The sequence below is a fragment of the Centropristis striata genome, chromosome 18, assembly GCF_030273125.1.
Source record: "Centropristis striata isolate RG_2023a ecotype Rhode Island chromosome 18, C.striata_1.0, whole genome shotgun sequence".
In the NCBI taxonomy this organism is placed as follows: Eukaryota; Metazoa; Chordata; class Actinopteri; order Perciformes; family Serranidae; genus Centropristis; species Centropristis striata.
The window spans coordinates 4606419-4622232 of NC_081534.1; the positions used below are offsets into that span (position 1 = coordinate 4606419).

General features: G+C 40.6%; 1 protein-coding gene across 1 annotated transcript; it reads left to right on the plus strand.

Annotated features, from left to right (window-relative positions):
• The first annotated feature begins 1142 nt into the window (after positions 1-1142).
• Positions 1143-15602, plus strand: LOC131991583 (E3 ubiquitin-protein ligase pellino homolog 2). Its single transcript, XM_059357046.1, has 7 exons — positions 1143-1465; positions 6882-7011; positions 8817-8918; positions 10835-11032; positions 11542-11727; positions 11814-12019; positions 12995-15602. The coding sequence occupies exons 1-7, from the start codon at positions 1386-1388 to the stop codon at positions 13377-13379; spliced, it is 1287 nt and encodes a 428-aa protein (XP_059213029.1). The 5' UTR covers positions 1143-1385; the 3' UTR covers positions 13380-15602.
• Positions 15603-15814: the final 212 nt, after the last annotated feature.

Sequence of the window (15814 nt, forward strand, 5' to 3'; positions counted from 1 at the left end):
ATACTGTATGGCGCCACTGTGCTTACCCTGCATGCAAGCCACTACTTGTTACTTCACCCCGCCAAGAACACCAAGGAGGCTACTGTTCCAGATGAAGGCAGCCACGCCGCTGAACAGATTCTGTTACTGACACCCCAGCTCTGTCCAAAAAGCCTGCAGCGAAGGCTTTGCTTTGTAATCTTATCAAATAACAATGAACAGCAACAAGGTTGCTGGAAGAAAATGTGTCAGGAATGTGACAATGCAGCAGTATCTCCCCCAACTGTCCATCCCATTCATTCATATTACTCTGAATATATGAGTCCCAGAGGGTTGCCTCAACAAAAAGCACACATGGCCGAACACATTGGGTGTTATTGCTACAATGCAGACATACAAATGAATGCAAATGGTGACAGTTGACTAACTTTATAAACTGGAAAGTGGCACTTTGCAACTGACGTGCACTGCCCTCATGTGGTCACATATTATGAGTAAGTACACAAAAACTACTCTTTGCTGTGTGAGTAGGAGAGAGAGAGAGAGAGAGAGAGAGAGAGAGAGAGAGAGAGAGAGAGAGAGAGATGGAAGTGTGGGATCCAGCCGGCCTATATCTGTCTCCCAACTCCCACATGAAATGCAGACAAGAAGAAAAGAAGGTGTCTTGTCTGGGGCGCAATGGTGACCCACATCCTCGCTACACCACACCCCCGAAGCATCTCATTACGTCAGACTCCATAATGACCCAGGAGATCAGAGCTATATGATTTCTTTACGTCCCATCAAATGGTCTGTTTATTAACTTCAAATGTGCCAGTACGTCTCTACATGCCAGTGGATGTGGGCACTTCCTCTGGATTGCGAAATGCCTCATTTTATTCTATCAGTGGGAGCCCGTTTCTCACAAGGCTGCATCCATTTCTTGTTCCATAGGAGGGTCCGTGCTTAAGTGCATTTGTATATTTCTTTATTACAGTATTTTACTCTTCCAGTCGCTAGTATGGTATTTATGACATTTAAAACACCTGACAATCACGTATTTTTTTATTGTACATGCCATTTTTTCAACTATTTCGAGGTGTATTTTGGACAACCACCCCTCCCATTAATGGTACGGCCCACTCCCTGCCGTTAGCCGTTGTTGTATCCTATGCTACTGAACAGATATGTTGCGATTCTAACTAGCCACACACTAGCATTAAAGCCACGAAAAGATGCGCCTTCACGGGATTAAAACAATAAAACAAACAACAAGAAGTCTGGAAAAACTTTGCCCAACTGTGCCCAAACTTTGATAGATTACAACCCAAATCACTTCCCTTCAGTTTCGAGTGTGTTAGCATTGTTTTATCTCACCACTATTGCCATTGGACGCGTTTTTTTTTCTTCTGGAGCAGTCCAGTCTGATGAATTCACCGAAAAAAGACGGAGATGATGATGTGCCCGTTAAAGACCCGGTAAAATACGGCGAATTGGTCATTTTGGGGTAAGTCTCTTAAAACCTAAACCGATAGTATAGATGTGTAGGACGGAGAAACGCTCCAGCGGCAAATTAAGGTTTAATATAGCGGCACCATCAGCACAATAAACCAACAGATGACGTGTGAGTTCAGCTTTAATCCACTGCCCTTATAAAAAAGACCCTCTTTATAATCGTTTTTAAGATAATAAATACACCATAGTAATACGTTTTAGCTCATTAATTGCACATTGTCGTCGTATACCACCAGTCTGTGGTCGTATAGTGATGTTACAAACTAACTTTATGTTTCAAATGAAAGCATATGCTATGAAACTATGCCGCCGTATTGTTTCCACATCATGTATGGTGCGTTTGAGTGTAAAAGGTGCAAAATCTGCTGTAGCCATAGCACATAAGGCTACTACGGATGTAGCCGCTTTTTCATCAATGGTTGTAGTGGGGTAAGCAGCGCTGGATTGCACAGGCTGAAAATCCCAATGATGTCATACTATGCTGGATGTGGGATTGCTAAAAGTAGGGCTGAGGATGATATCATTGTCTGGAAAACACATGAATCTTTCTTTTATTGTTTAGTCATAAAGTGTCTTTTTATTATTACTAATTAATAAACGTCGCGGCCAGATGACCACCCATGCCAAGGAAGAAGGAGGAGGAGGAGGAGGAGGAGGAAGAGGAGGAGGAGAAAAGCCCCTCTACATCAGCAGCAGCACACACAAGCACACAGTAGGCAGGATGTGCTGATGACAGCCACCAGCTTCCACAGCATTTCCACCCCTACAGCTCCACACTGTGCGGGGTCTGCAGGGACCAGAAATGCCACAACACACACACACATTCACAGTCATATCCAGGCTTACACAGGCCTCCCTCTTGCCCTGCAGAGCTTCCTGTGTATGCCAAAGATAACTGACCTAATGGCCTATCTCTTCCCCTCCGGCTGAACATGGGAGTGAGGAGGCTGTGGCCCGCCTGCATCAGAATACTGATTAGTCGTCCTCGTCGTCATCTGACTGTTTGAACAGAGCAGTCCTTTTACTTCCTCAGACCAGAGGAGGGAATTGATAGTTTAATGCTTGTTTTGAGGTTTGGGGCGTGCAACTTAAACACAAGCGAGCTCTGCGGTGTGCGCTGAGACGCTTAATGTGCCTCATTGAGGGTTGAAAATGCATTTGTATTAGCTCACTTTGAAACTATAAGGTTTGGGGTTTGACCATGTTCTGCCAGAGTTATGGCCACAGGCTTGCAGGCTATTATAGTTATCATCTGTGGTTATGAACAAGCACTGAGTGTGAGGGGAGGAATAGATTTTCTATAACTCAGATATCTATCGTTCTTCCGTTATTGATGTTATTTTCATATGCGGCATGTTTCAGTGCGATTTAAACACGTCACATTCTAATTAGTAGACACAACAGTATCGATGTCATTATTAACATTATTACATAAGTGATCCAATATCTAGATCAGTGGGTTTTTTAGGGTCCAGCCGCATGACCGGTCCCCACAACGTACAGCAGGTAACTTTGACGGCAGAACAGGCTGTTCTTTCTACAGTTTCCTGTCAGATATCATATTTTCCTGTCCTATTTTGTGCAAAGTGTGGTTTGACTTTGCATCTGTCAGCCTTGGTGATCACATGCCCGTGTGGTCGATGTCTGCTTCACTGCAGGCCTTGTGATCTTTGCAGTGGCTGCCTGCCATCGCTCGTTACCTTAGTTAGCCTGGACACCGTGTACAGCAGCGTCCTGTCCCGGCCGCACAGCAACTCCCTCCACTCCCATCATCACTATGCAAACGCCCTCTTGTTCTCTGTATTTATCTCTCACACACCTTCTTATCTCACCCTTCTTAACACTGTCCCTGTCGCATTCCTCCAGTCCCTTACTTGCCGCCACCTCAGTGTTTTGCTGAGTGCTGACTTTCACAGAGGCAGGCCTCCTTGGTGGCTTGCCCTCAACGAAAATAAACTCCGCGTCGAGGGGCAGAAAGAGTGAATATTTCATATTGTGCTTTATGATGTGTGCACATGCGTGATGCAGGCCAGCACTGCCCAGGCAGATCTTACTTTGTGGTGGTGATCTTCCACTGGTCTCCCCCTCAACCCTCCGCCTCGCCTCGTCTCCAGCGTCCTCTTGTCTCCCTGCACCCTGCCCTTTGCTTCATTTTGTTAATTTACTTTTTCAGTTTCTGTCTCAGACTTCTTTTCTGTCTCTGTTTCTGTCAAGGCTACATTTTCTCTTCCTATAAGCTGATTTTCTCCCCTGTGCCCTCTCATCCTCGATCCCATTTCACATCTTCTGCCTTTAACCAGACCCCCTCACAAGCTTGTCCTCATGTGTCTGCTATTCCTGACCCAGACCTTCTCTTGTCAGCCGGGGTCCAGTTTAAACTGACAGACAGGGCCGTGGCGGGAGCAGGTAGCTCTGAGTCATCTTCTGTGATTATCACAAGTAAATGTTGAAGGTTTTTCCAGCTAAAAAAGCTGATTTTCTCAACAACATTCTGCTGCCTGGCTGCTCTGATCTGTAGGGCTGTGTGCTGGCAAGAATCTGCCGATACAACATGTAGTGATAAGGTTTGCATGTCAATATATCGGGATAATTTAAATTAAATTTGACAGAAAACGGTCATATAAAAACAGAGTACCATATGCATAACGGCTGAGTAAAAAGTTTAATATTTTAATGCATATCAGAACATGGTATATGCATTTGCATTGGCTACCTTTTTTACAGTCTGTGTCATGTAAACTGTTCAAAATCAAAAATCAATACAGTGTTTTGAGAATCAATACTATATAACAAAGTTATATTGTGATACTCAAGTGTATAGATAGTTTCTTTCAGCCCTACTGGTCTGGCCTAAGGGTTTTCATCCACAGAAAATGCATTTTAGTCGTGAGATTCATGGAAGTATTGCTTATTAAAAATGCATAATGTCAGCAAACTTCCCCCAGACTAACACAAATGTAACCTTCAAAACCAATTTACAAATATTCCTAACAAAATTAACTGCTCTCCTAGAAATAAAAGTAAAAATCTATCAAGATTATGTTATGTATGAAATGTAAATATAGGCAAAAGTTTTGCAATCCACTACAATTCAGGTCATAAATGTTGATTGACTGAGTTTCTGTTTTCTCTGCCGTCTGGTTTTTGGTCTTATCTGGTTAGATTTAATTAATTTAGAAGTTATTTTGGTCTGAAGAAAATTTCAAACTCATAACAGATAAAAAGTGGCATGTTGAGCTTCAGTTCAGATTTTAAAATTATATTAGCTCCAACAAATAAAATAAAAGAGAAAATATTTTTGAAGAATTTTTAACTGCTGTGTTTTATCAATTTTATGCCAATGTGAAAGGTGTCTATGTAAAGTAAGGGTATAATATGATTCTACACTCACAACAAACTTGTATGTTTTATCAAAACCACAGTCATAAATAGTTTGTGATGAGAAAACCTGAATGTATGGAATAGGCCTGCGTTTTCATTATTAAATAGCGCTGCAATGACTAATCACTAAGATGATTGACTATTTTGATTAATCCTCAAAAGTATTTTTTCATGCAATAATGGCAGAAAATGCGGTTTTCAGTCTCTTAAATATGGACGTTTCCTGGTTTTCTCTGCTTTATGTCATATTAGGTTTGCAATGGTATGAGATTTTTACAGTTTAACTGTCTTAGAGAATATTTACAGTATCATTAGACTTTTTATAATTAGACAGACTTTATTGTCATTTTGTTGGTCTGAATTGTATTCTTGAATGTTACAACTCTAGATAAATATAAGTATAAATATAAAACTGTAAAATAGAATCAGGTATGTTGCATGTACATGGTATATGATATTATATATTACACATTTTAGTTACACCCTTATTTTTGTTATAGGAAATAGGAACTGATTGACAATTCATTCTGCAAAATATCCGAAAAAAGTGGGTTCACAGATCAAAATGTATTTTTTAAAATCCCAAATCCAAAGAGATTCAATTTATGATCATAAAACACAAAGACAACTGTCAGTCAATGAAAATGCCTCAAGAATTGTAACCAGTAAACTTTCTGCTGATTGATAAACTGACACATTGTTTCAGCTCTAGCTCAGATCAACAGTCCTACTAGTGCAGTATTTTGTTTAAGACATCTGCAGCTAAGGATTATATTTATATATTTATTATTAATAATCTCTTGACATCAGACATTCAGAAATAACTTAATGCCCACCATAAGTCACCAGAGCCAAAAATGACATCTTATAACTGTTAGCGCTGTCTGGCCAGTAGCAAAAAGAATTCAATTTTAGTGAAAAGAAAGCTATCAAAGAACTATTTTGTATTTGAAAGGCTGTTACCAGTAGCGTATTGGCATTTTCATTTTATGTATTAATTACTCAGTCAATTTTCTAAATTGTCATTGATTAATTTTCTTATGAGAGACTCCTTGATGAATCAATCCGAGTTTCTGCTTTATTGTGTAAAAACGGCGTCAAAGCAGGCTGCGGTCTCTGCAGCCCACGCTGCAACAACACTGAGCCGGATCAGAACAGAGCCAGACCAGATGCTCTCTGATCTGATCAAGTCTGAAGGCCAGAGAAGACTGTTATTGTCCCTCAGAGTCTTCTTGCCCGCTGGGTATCCCCTTAATAGTTTTTAATAAGGACCATGCTCCGCTGATTAGTGAAAAGCCAAAAACCAGCACACTGCCTTCTGCATGAACCCAAAATGTTAAAATGATGTTCCACTCTGCTTCAAATAAAAATTAGGGCAAAGTGGGTATTGTAGCCTGTGCAGACACCAGCATAAAATCCTGCTCATTTTCATTAAAAAATGAAATCTGACGTCACCTTTCAAAAAGGTTTGATATTGAATTATAAAGCTCTCAAGAAATAATCTGAATTTTCATGCATTTTTCCTAACTGGAGCAACCGTTTCAGGCTATGTGGGTAATTTTGTTGTCATGAAAATGATTCTTACCTGCTGAAAATGCTTTTTATTGTCTTAAAAAAAAGAGGTCAAATGAAAAGCAAGCTCCGCTTCAGTACATATGGGCATCAAGTACAAGCTGAGTGAGTGAGATCAAGTGGTAGTTGCCCTTTTTATTGAGGGTTCAGCAGTTTATTATGAATCACGAATGGCCCCACTGCTATTCAAAAGAACCTACAATAATGTTGCTGTAAAGATGCACAAAATCATTGGAGCTTGCGCTCTAATTGCATCTTATTTATAGCTTTAGTTTTCCCACAAGTGATGACGGATCATAAGTACAGTATGCAAACAAGATAAGAGTGTTTTCCCATCATTAGGCTTTCTCCATAAAGCTACATGAACAGGAATGAACGCATGGAAGCTGGTCATCTCCGGGTCTGAGCCGGATGTGTGTTGTGTCGGTGCTAATGTTCTGTTTGTGTCCCTTCAGGTACAATGGCTCTCTTCCAAGCGGGGACCGTGGCCGCAGAAAGAGCCGCTTCGCCCTGTACCGAAGGGCCAAGGCCAACGGCGTCAAACCCAGCGCTGTGCACATCCTCAACACGCCACAGGACAGCAAGGTACGTGTGTGTGTGTGTGTGTGTGTGTGTGTGTGTGTGTGTGTGTGTGTGTGTGTGTGTGTGTGCATGTTGGTGTACTGCTTTATCACTGAGTAACATTAGTTTCCTTCCTGTGACTCCCTGTTGTCTTTTATAAATGGGCCAGAGGAAGGATGACTAAGCATGACGACTGGCGTATGTGGGCTGTCTATCTTGTGTGTGTGTGTGTGTGTGTGTGTGTGTGTGTGTGTGTGTGTGTGTGTGTGTGTGTGTGTGTGTGTGTCAGTCTGCCAACATGATGATGATGATGATGATGATTGACACATGGCGATGAAGGAAGCTAAATAAAGCTAAATAAAGATTTTGAAGGCTGTACAGAACATAATTTTTAAAATGATATTAGCTCCAACAAATAAAATAAAAGAGAAAATATTTTTGAAGAATTGTTAACTGCTGTGTTTTATCAATTTTATGCCAATGTGAAAGGTGTCTATGTAAAGTAAGGGTATAATATGAGTCTACACACACAACAAACTTGTATGTTTTATCAAAACCACAGTCATAAATAGTTTGTGATGAGAAAACCTGAATGTATAGAATAGGCCTGCGTTTTCATTATTAAATAGAGCTGCAATGACTAATCACTAAGATGATAGACTATTTTGATTAATCCTCAAAACTATTTTTTCATGCAAAAATGGCAGAAAATGCTGTTTTCAGCCTCTTGAATATGGTCAGTCTGCCAACATGATGATGATGATGATGATTGACACATGGCGATGAAGGAAGCTAAATAAAGATTTTGAAGGCTGTACAGAACATCATTTTTTCCATTCAAAGCTTTTTTTGAAGTTTTCAAATGAAGTTGTTGAATGTCTATTTTATGATGTCACCAGAACAAAATTCTCAACTCAATAAAGTGATTACATTACTTTTTATCATTAAATCACAATTCATATTGTTAGAGACATTATACATGGTCGCCCATGAAGTTGGAATAAAAAATTTTTTTTACCTCTTTTCCATGAAATGATTATGACAATGTAATTTTTTCTTGCCAGATAAAGTGTAAATCTTCTCAAAATGTTATTAATCAATCTCTTCCAAGATTAGATTAGATTAGATTAGATTTAACTTTATTGTCATTGAACAGAGTAACACGTACTAAGACAACGAAATTACCATCAACCTGTCCGTGCATATACATAAACATACATACAATATGACAAAGGGGTGGACAGGACAGGAAGACAGGGCATAAAGTGGCTATTGCATATCTGTATATATGTCCATGTGTATATATGTATGTAGAAGATTGTGTCACAATGAAAATGAAACCACAATTATCAAAGGATTATGTCTGAAAAACGAAATTATTATTATTATAACTTCATGGGCAACCGTGTGTATATATATATACAGTACAGGCCAAAAGTTTGGACACACACCTTCTCATTCAATGCGTTTTCTTTATTTTCATGACTATTTACATTGTAGATTCTCACTGAAGGCATCAAAACTATGAATGAACACATATGGAATTATGTACTTACTTACTTAGATTCCTCAAAGTAACCACCCTTTGCTTACTAGAATATAAGACATGTTTTCAGTAATTTCACACTTTTTTGTTAAGTACATAATTCCACATGTGTTCATTAATAGTTTTGATGAATCTACAATGTCAATAGTCATGAAAATAAAGGAAACGCATTGAATGCGAAGGTGTGTCCAAACTTTTGGCCTGTACTGTATGTTTTGTCAAGAAAATGAAAGACTTTTCCAGAAGATGAGTGCATCAACTCTGCCTGTTTCTGTTGTTGCAGGTTGTCCACAGCAGGGGGCAGCACAGCATCTCTTTCACTCTGTCCCGTAACCAGACAGTGGTGGTGGAGTACTGCCATGACAACAGCACAGACATGTTCCAGGTAACCACCAAGGAAATCAGGAAAACAGGGTCAACAGCAGCTCGTTTTACTATAAAAATAATCCTCGATGTGTTATCACGTGCAAGTTTCTCCCAAAATATGCTGTTATGTAATGCCATCAAAGAACTTTCCACCGTAGATTATTTTGGTTCTACTGAGACCACTGAGTGGAAAATCTCCAAGAAAGTCTATTTTTAGACAGAACATTCTGCTCTTATAATAGAATCACAGATTTTTGTTACAATTTCTAACAGATAAGGACACATCTTTTACTCACAATAATAATTTGGGGAAACACAATTATTTAGCTTCTTTAGGTTGCAAATCCAGAAACCCACATAAAGCCAGTGTGACTCTAAAAATATTAATAATTGTGTTGTTATATATACCAATACTCATTTGTTTTATCTCTTTCACCCTCTAAACCCCAAGCTGTTAAATGGTGCTTTTTTTCACATTTAGCTCACTGCTCATTTATTTTGCACTGTAATATACAAGTCCTAATTCTCTATGGAACAACACAGCCATGGCTAAAAGGAAGGGAACCCTGTAATCCCCTAAAATTAGAATGATACAGGTAGAATTTGTTTGATACTTTATTTTACAACAATGGAGGAAACTGTTGGCTTGTGGGGGTTTAAAGGCTTAAGGCAAGGTACGTTTATTTGTACAGCACCTGTCAACAACAGGGCAATTCAAAGTGCTTGACACAAACCATTACAAGCATTGAAAAGAGACATGAAATTAAGACTGACAACGAGCACTTACATTTTTTAGGAAAAAATATAAAATTTTAAAATTGAAAGCGATCTGATGAATTTTTTTTTATTTTTTAATATCAAAGGAATAAAAGTTACAGTGCAGTAAAGGCAGTGGCATATAGAAAAGTATTTAGTCTTTATTTAAAATAGTTGAGAGTTTGTTCCAGATATGTGGTGCATAAAAATTGAACGCTGCATCTCCATGTTTAGTTCTGACTCTGGGGACACAGAGCAGACCTGTCCCTGATGATCTGAGAGTTCTGGGTGGTTTGTAGTTAAGCAGAAGATCAGAAATGTATTTTGGCCATAAACCATGAACTCAATCATTTGTGATGGGAAGCCAGTGTAAGGAACTCAGAACTGGAGTAATATGATCTACTGTTTTGGTTTTAGTGAGGACTCGAGCAGCAGCGTTCTGAATGAGCTGCAGCTGTCTGATTGACTTTTTAGAGAGACCTGTAAAGACACTGTTACATTAGTGGAGGCTGCTGAAGATAAACACATAGACAAGTTTTTCCAAGTCCTGTTGAGACCAACATGGTCTCACAGAAATCCGTGAAATAGCCACGGATTTCGTTTAACTCAAAATCTGTGGAATAGCCACGGAATCGCTCAAATTTCCGTGAAACTGACACGGATTTCGCTACAATGCAAGTTAATTACAGTCATATCCCGTGGGTATTCCAACATACAAAGTGATTATGTACATTCACTGAGTGAAGATTTAGAAAATAAAAGATATATTTCTCGCTAGAAATGTGATCAAAATCCATTTTTATGCAGAAACAAAGTCAAAATATTAATTTTTTCACTAAAAATGAGAGAACTGTCCGCCATGTTTTTTGTTCTGACCGCCGGAACCTTGAAAGTCACGTGACTTGGAACAAACCAATAGGAACAAATATCAACGGGATGGCCACGGGATATGACTGTCATTAACTTGCATTGTAGCGAAATCCGTGTCAGTTTCACGGAAATTTGAGCAATTCCGTGGCTATTCCACGGATTTCTGTGAGACCAGGTTCGTTGAGACATAAGTCCTTTAATCCTTGATATATTGTTGAGGTGATGGTAGGCTGACTTCATAACTGTTTTAATGTGGCTGTTGAAGTTAAAGGGCATTTGTTTCATCCACCTCCTGTCTGTGCCCTGCAGATTGGACGCTCCACAGAAAGTCCCATCGACTTTGTGGTGACAGACACCTCCGGAGGGGGGAAGGAGGGGGAGGACCCCTCCATCGCTCCCAGCACCATCTCACGTTTTGCCTGCAGAGTGGTGTGTGAACGCAACCCACCTTACACTGCGCGGATCTACGCTGCTGGCTTTGACTCCTCCAAAAATATCTTCTTAGGGGTGAGTACACTGATAACCTATATAAAGGTTACTAATAAACAGGGTTCCCACGTTGTCTTAAACATCAAGGCCTTTCCAGGCCCAGTTCCTTCATACCAAACGAGACAACATGCATCAAGGTTAATTACTGTTACAACACTTTTTATAATGAGCGCTAACAGGCTTTACAGAAGCTCACAGACAACAATTAGGAGAGAGAGGCTTGAATGTGTGAACACTTCTCAGCTGTGTTACGTGTACAATTGAGTGTCGCCTTTTGTCAAGGCAGGTGGCCTTGAAACAATGAGGCCACTACAGTAGACACATATAAACAGGGTAATGTAGCCTTTTTACTCATGCAAGTAAAAAAAAAAAAGAAAAAACTTGATTGTTTTCCCCTCAAATTCACCAACTTTTAAGGATTTCAAGGATTCACGGGAACCACTAATAAAAAGTACAATTTTGAAATCAGCATTGAAGTAATTTACAGTAGTTATAAACTTCGATAATCTGATGCATGCGTCTCACAGGAAAAAGCAACCAAATGGAAAAACCCTGATGGACACATGGACGGCCTGACCACCAACGGGGTGCTGGTGATGCACCCAGAGGGGTTCCCAGAGGACCCCAAGCAGGGTCTGTGGAGGGAGATCTCTGTCTGCGGGGACGTCTACGCCCTACGGGAGACACGCTCTGGTCCCAGCCGGGGCAAACTGGTGAGTCAGCAGTTTGGTTACTTTTCTGGCCTCATCCAGGCTTTGAGGGTTTGATTGTGAGCACGGGTCTGTGTGTGCATCAACAGGCAGAGGGCGAGAGCAGTGCACTACGTGACGGTTCTCTGGTTGACCTGTGTGGTGCCACCCTGCTGTGGCGTACGGGGGAGGGGCTCATGCGTGCACCCACCCTGCGTCACCTGGAGGCACTTCGCCAGGAGCTCAATGCGTCCCGACCCCAGTGTCCTGTAGGCCTCAGCACACTGGCCTTCCCCAGCCTGCCACGCAGCCACAGGTGGGAGTCACAACACATTTTTTATCATCAGATCCTGTTTTATTTCTACTAGCCTCTCCTCTACTATAGCAATGTTTATTGTTTTGTTTTGTTTTGAACCAAGTATTTATTGGTGTTCATATGCATTTACACATCTTTTAGATTACATACGATTTTTCTTTCTGTTACATATTCTGTTACATTTTCTCTCTGTTACCTTCAGGGCGCCGTTATGCCCTTCCCAGGTGTAAGACAAATCGCTTCTCCAAATCATTCGTCCCCCTTGCACTAAGACTTTTAAATTCTTCATAGGGTTTTTATTTTTTATCTATTTATTATTTTCCAATGTGTCCATTCTAAGCTCCATGTTGTCTGATGTGTGTTGTGTCGACTATTTATGTATTGACTATTTGTTGCTGGCCATGTGGGCCGTATGAACCACGACAACCTGCTGCTCAAAATGAATTGCCCCTTGTGGGATTAATAAAGTTGTTTGAATTGAATTGAATTGAACATACATATAAACAACAACTACACAAAGTTATTCATGAAATGTATGGACCGAACAGTCAAACAAATAACAGTTTGGAAAACAACTTAGGCTCAATGGTCTGTTTCTGACTTACTTCTACATCATACATACATTTGGACAGTTCTGAGGTAGCATAGTTTGACAGCGTGGTAGATTTAAGTATCTGCTCACAGGACCCCATCTTGTTGTGAAAATGTCCATCTTAAGATGAAGGTGAGCCGTTATCTTCTCCATCACATATACCCTCTTCACTCTCTCCTGCCACTGGGGTATAGTAGGAGGGAGTGGTTTTAACCACAAGACAGTTATCATCTTCTTAGCTATTAACAATAGGACATGTAATAGATACAGCTTTCTTTTTTCCCATCTTCCCTTAGGGGGTGGAATGTTTATTGTTTAAAGACAGAAAGTGAATAACTGGTTCTAAAAGTTTAAAATAGTGACACTATCTATGTCTTCCTCAGCCTTGAAGAGCGTCAGCCTTGGGTCTACCTCGCTTGTGGCCACGTCCACGGACGCCACGACTGGGGCCAGAGATCTGAAGGAGTGGTGGAGCCAGGCGAGGGCGAGGGCTCCACAACCCGCCGAGAATGTCCCCTGTGCAGGAGCGTGGGTCCCTACGTGCCCCTGTGGCTGGGCTGCGAGCCTGCTGTGTACGTGGACGCTGGATCCCCCACTCACGGTTTTGTCCCGTGCGGCCACGTCTGCTCGGAGAGGACAGCCAGGTACTGGGCCGAGACCCCGCTCCCCCACGGGACGCACGCCTTCAGACCCGTCTGCCCCTTCTGCTCCACTGCCCTCAGCACCCCCGGCTGGACGCGGCTCATCTTCCAGGGCCCCATCGACTAGTCGCCACTCCTCAGCAAACCACTATCACAGTAACACAAAGACGCCAGAGCTTCATTCAGGTTGCTGACGTTGGTCAGTGGTCAGTTAGTGGTTAGGAGTGCTTAACAAACGCTGTCTAACGTTGTAACTGAATGCAGCTCCAGGCTGAAGAACCCCTCCCTCTGTTTATCCTTAATGCTTGCTGACTGGTATAAGATCTGGAGAATAGGTGGAAAAAACTCGACAGAACTATTAATACTCTCATTAATCTCAGCTCTAAATTATATCCAGCTCTGTCAGGAAATATTCTGCTGTTTTTCATTCCAACACTACACTTTATCTGATGATATAACTGTATATACACAGGAGCCTAAACGATGCTGCTTGACCCTTTTAAAACAATTACTTTCACCCCGTTATCCAATAACACCTGTCACTAATTCTACACGATGTCATATTAAACAAATAGATCTTTTATTTGCCTGTTTCAAAAGCCATGTACGAAATGATAAGTAGCTTTTTGCACATAAGAAAGGAATGGCCTTTTTTACTCAATTCTGCAGCGTCTCTGCAGCGCCTGTGTGTCCTTAACTCGGTGAAACGCCACCTCTTGCACTTCTCGGGCTAACATCCGAATACTTGTTAATTTCTAAAACATGTTACTGTAATTGTTGTGAAATGCTGCCACTCATCAAAGAGTAAAACCCATCTGGTGTCGGCTTCTGCATAAGCCACCTTCACCTTTATTTCACACAGTCTCTTTATAGATTTGCACGCTGATTTCCCTGTCTTCCATTCTGGATGACCAGCAGGTTTATTTGTATAGCTGCAGTCTCAGTTTAACTACTTTTGATAAACGTGGGATGTTACAAGGTGAGATCAGAGGCTTATTTTCAGTATCTCAAGCTCCAGTGATTCATGAAGGATAAAATATTAACCATTCTTAAAATGACTATATAGAGTCTTCATCTTTTGTCTTCATGCATCTTTTTAGTGTGAAATCTATGCAGAGAGACCCCGTCAATGAGACCCCGTGTGTCATATTAGGTTGGAATGAAAACCTGCAGACTCTTTGATTATCTCTGAAGTACTAGAGGGAACACTACACGCTTTCTGATCACACCACAAAGAATTCACCTCTTTGAGCCAGATCTCATCCTGATTATCAAGCAGATGTAGGATAAGCACAGGCCGGGAAGAAAACTGGGTATAAATCCACTTCATAACTCTCTACAGCAATAATAGCACTCCCACAGATAAGCTAGATGTTGTGCTATGTTTAGCCAAGTGTTAAGTCGGCGGGCGCTTTGAACATGGCTGAAATGGTTTCCAGGTTAAGGGCTCAACCAGAAGCGTGTTCAATATCATGAGTGGTTTGATTTCTAAATGTGGTGTTGTATGTGTGTGTGTGTGTGTGTGTGTGTGTGTGTGTGTGTGATGTAACCAAAGCACTAGAAGTTAAAGATGAGCAATGAATCAGTGAATTAACACCTGACGTATATTTCATTACAGATGCATTATTAGCCTCAACGTGCTAACAGAAATTAGCATATTTAGGCTGCAGAAGAACACAGCAGCTGTCACAAAGTAATATTTTGCTTTGCTACTGTTGTGTTTATACAGCCTGGTGTCTTTAAAAGTTATATTCCCATACAACAAAACTGCATACGTTACAAGGGATTTTCTTCCCGACCATGTTTGTTATTCAGGTATCATGAAAGCCTGTAAGTCTGCATAGGAAGAATGTTTGGATGGATGGAGGGAGGGGACAAACAAACAGGACTTTCATTCAGGAGACCTCTGTTTCTGTCCAACATGAAACCAAATATAACTTGTTTTTCTAACTTAAGTTACAAATTTACCTATTTTAACCCAAACGGCAATCTTTTCATAAACCCTTCCAGTTAGTTACACTAGTGTTCAAAATAATAGCAGTCCAATGTGACTAACCAGATTAATCCAGGTTTTTAGTATATTTATTATTGCTACATGGCAAACAAGGTAACCAGTAAGTGCAGTAGATTATCTTCTCGATACAACTAAATATTAGTTTAGTGATTCACAGGATTGCTAAATCCTAGAAACAAAAAAGTTTGTACAACATAGTTTAGAGTTTGTAAAGTCAACGGCAGACACTGCTATTTTTTTGAACACACCCCTTTGAAGCAATTGCCCAATTGCACAGCCTTAAGAGCTGCATATCACGAATGCTGGGTCTTGTTGGTTTTCTGAGAATCTACTGCACCTACTTTACTTACGTTTGCCATGTAGCAATGATAAATATACTAAAAACCTGGATTAATCTGGTTAGTCACATTGGACTGCTATTATATTGAACACTACTGTATGTTCTCTTAACCTAACCAAGTAGTTGTATTTTATTTCATGTTTAAAACTGCAACCTTAATACCTGAGAAAATGCGTTTCCCTCAGCGCAATGAAGAATGCCCTTTTTG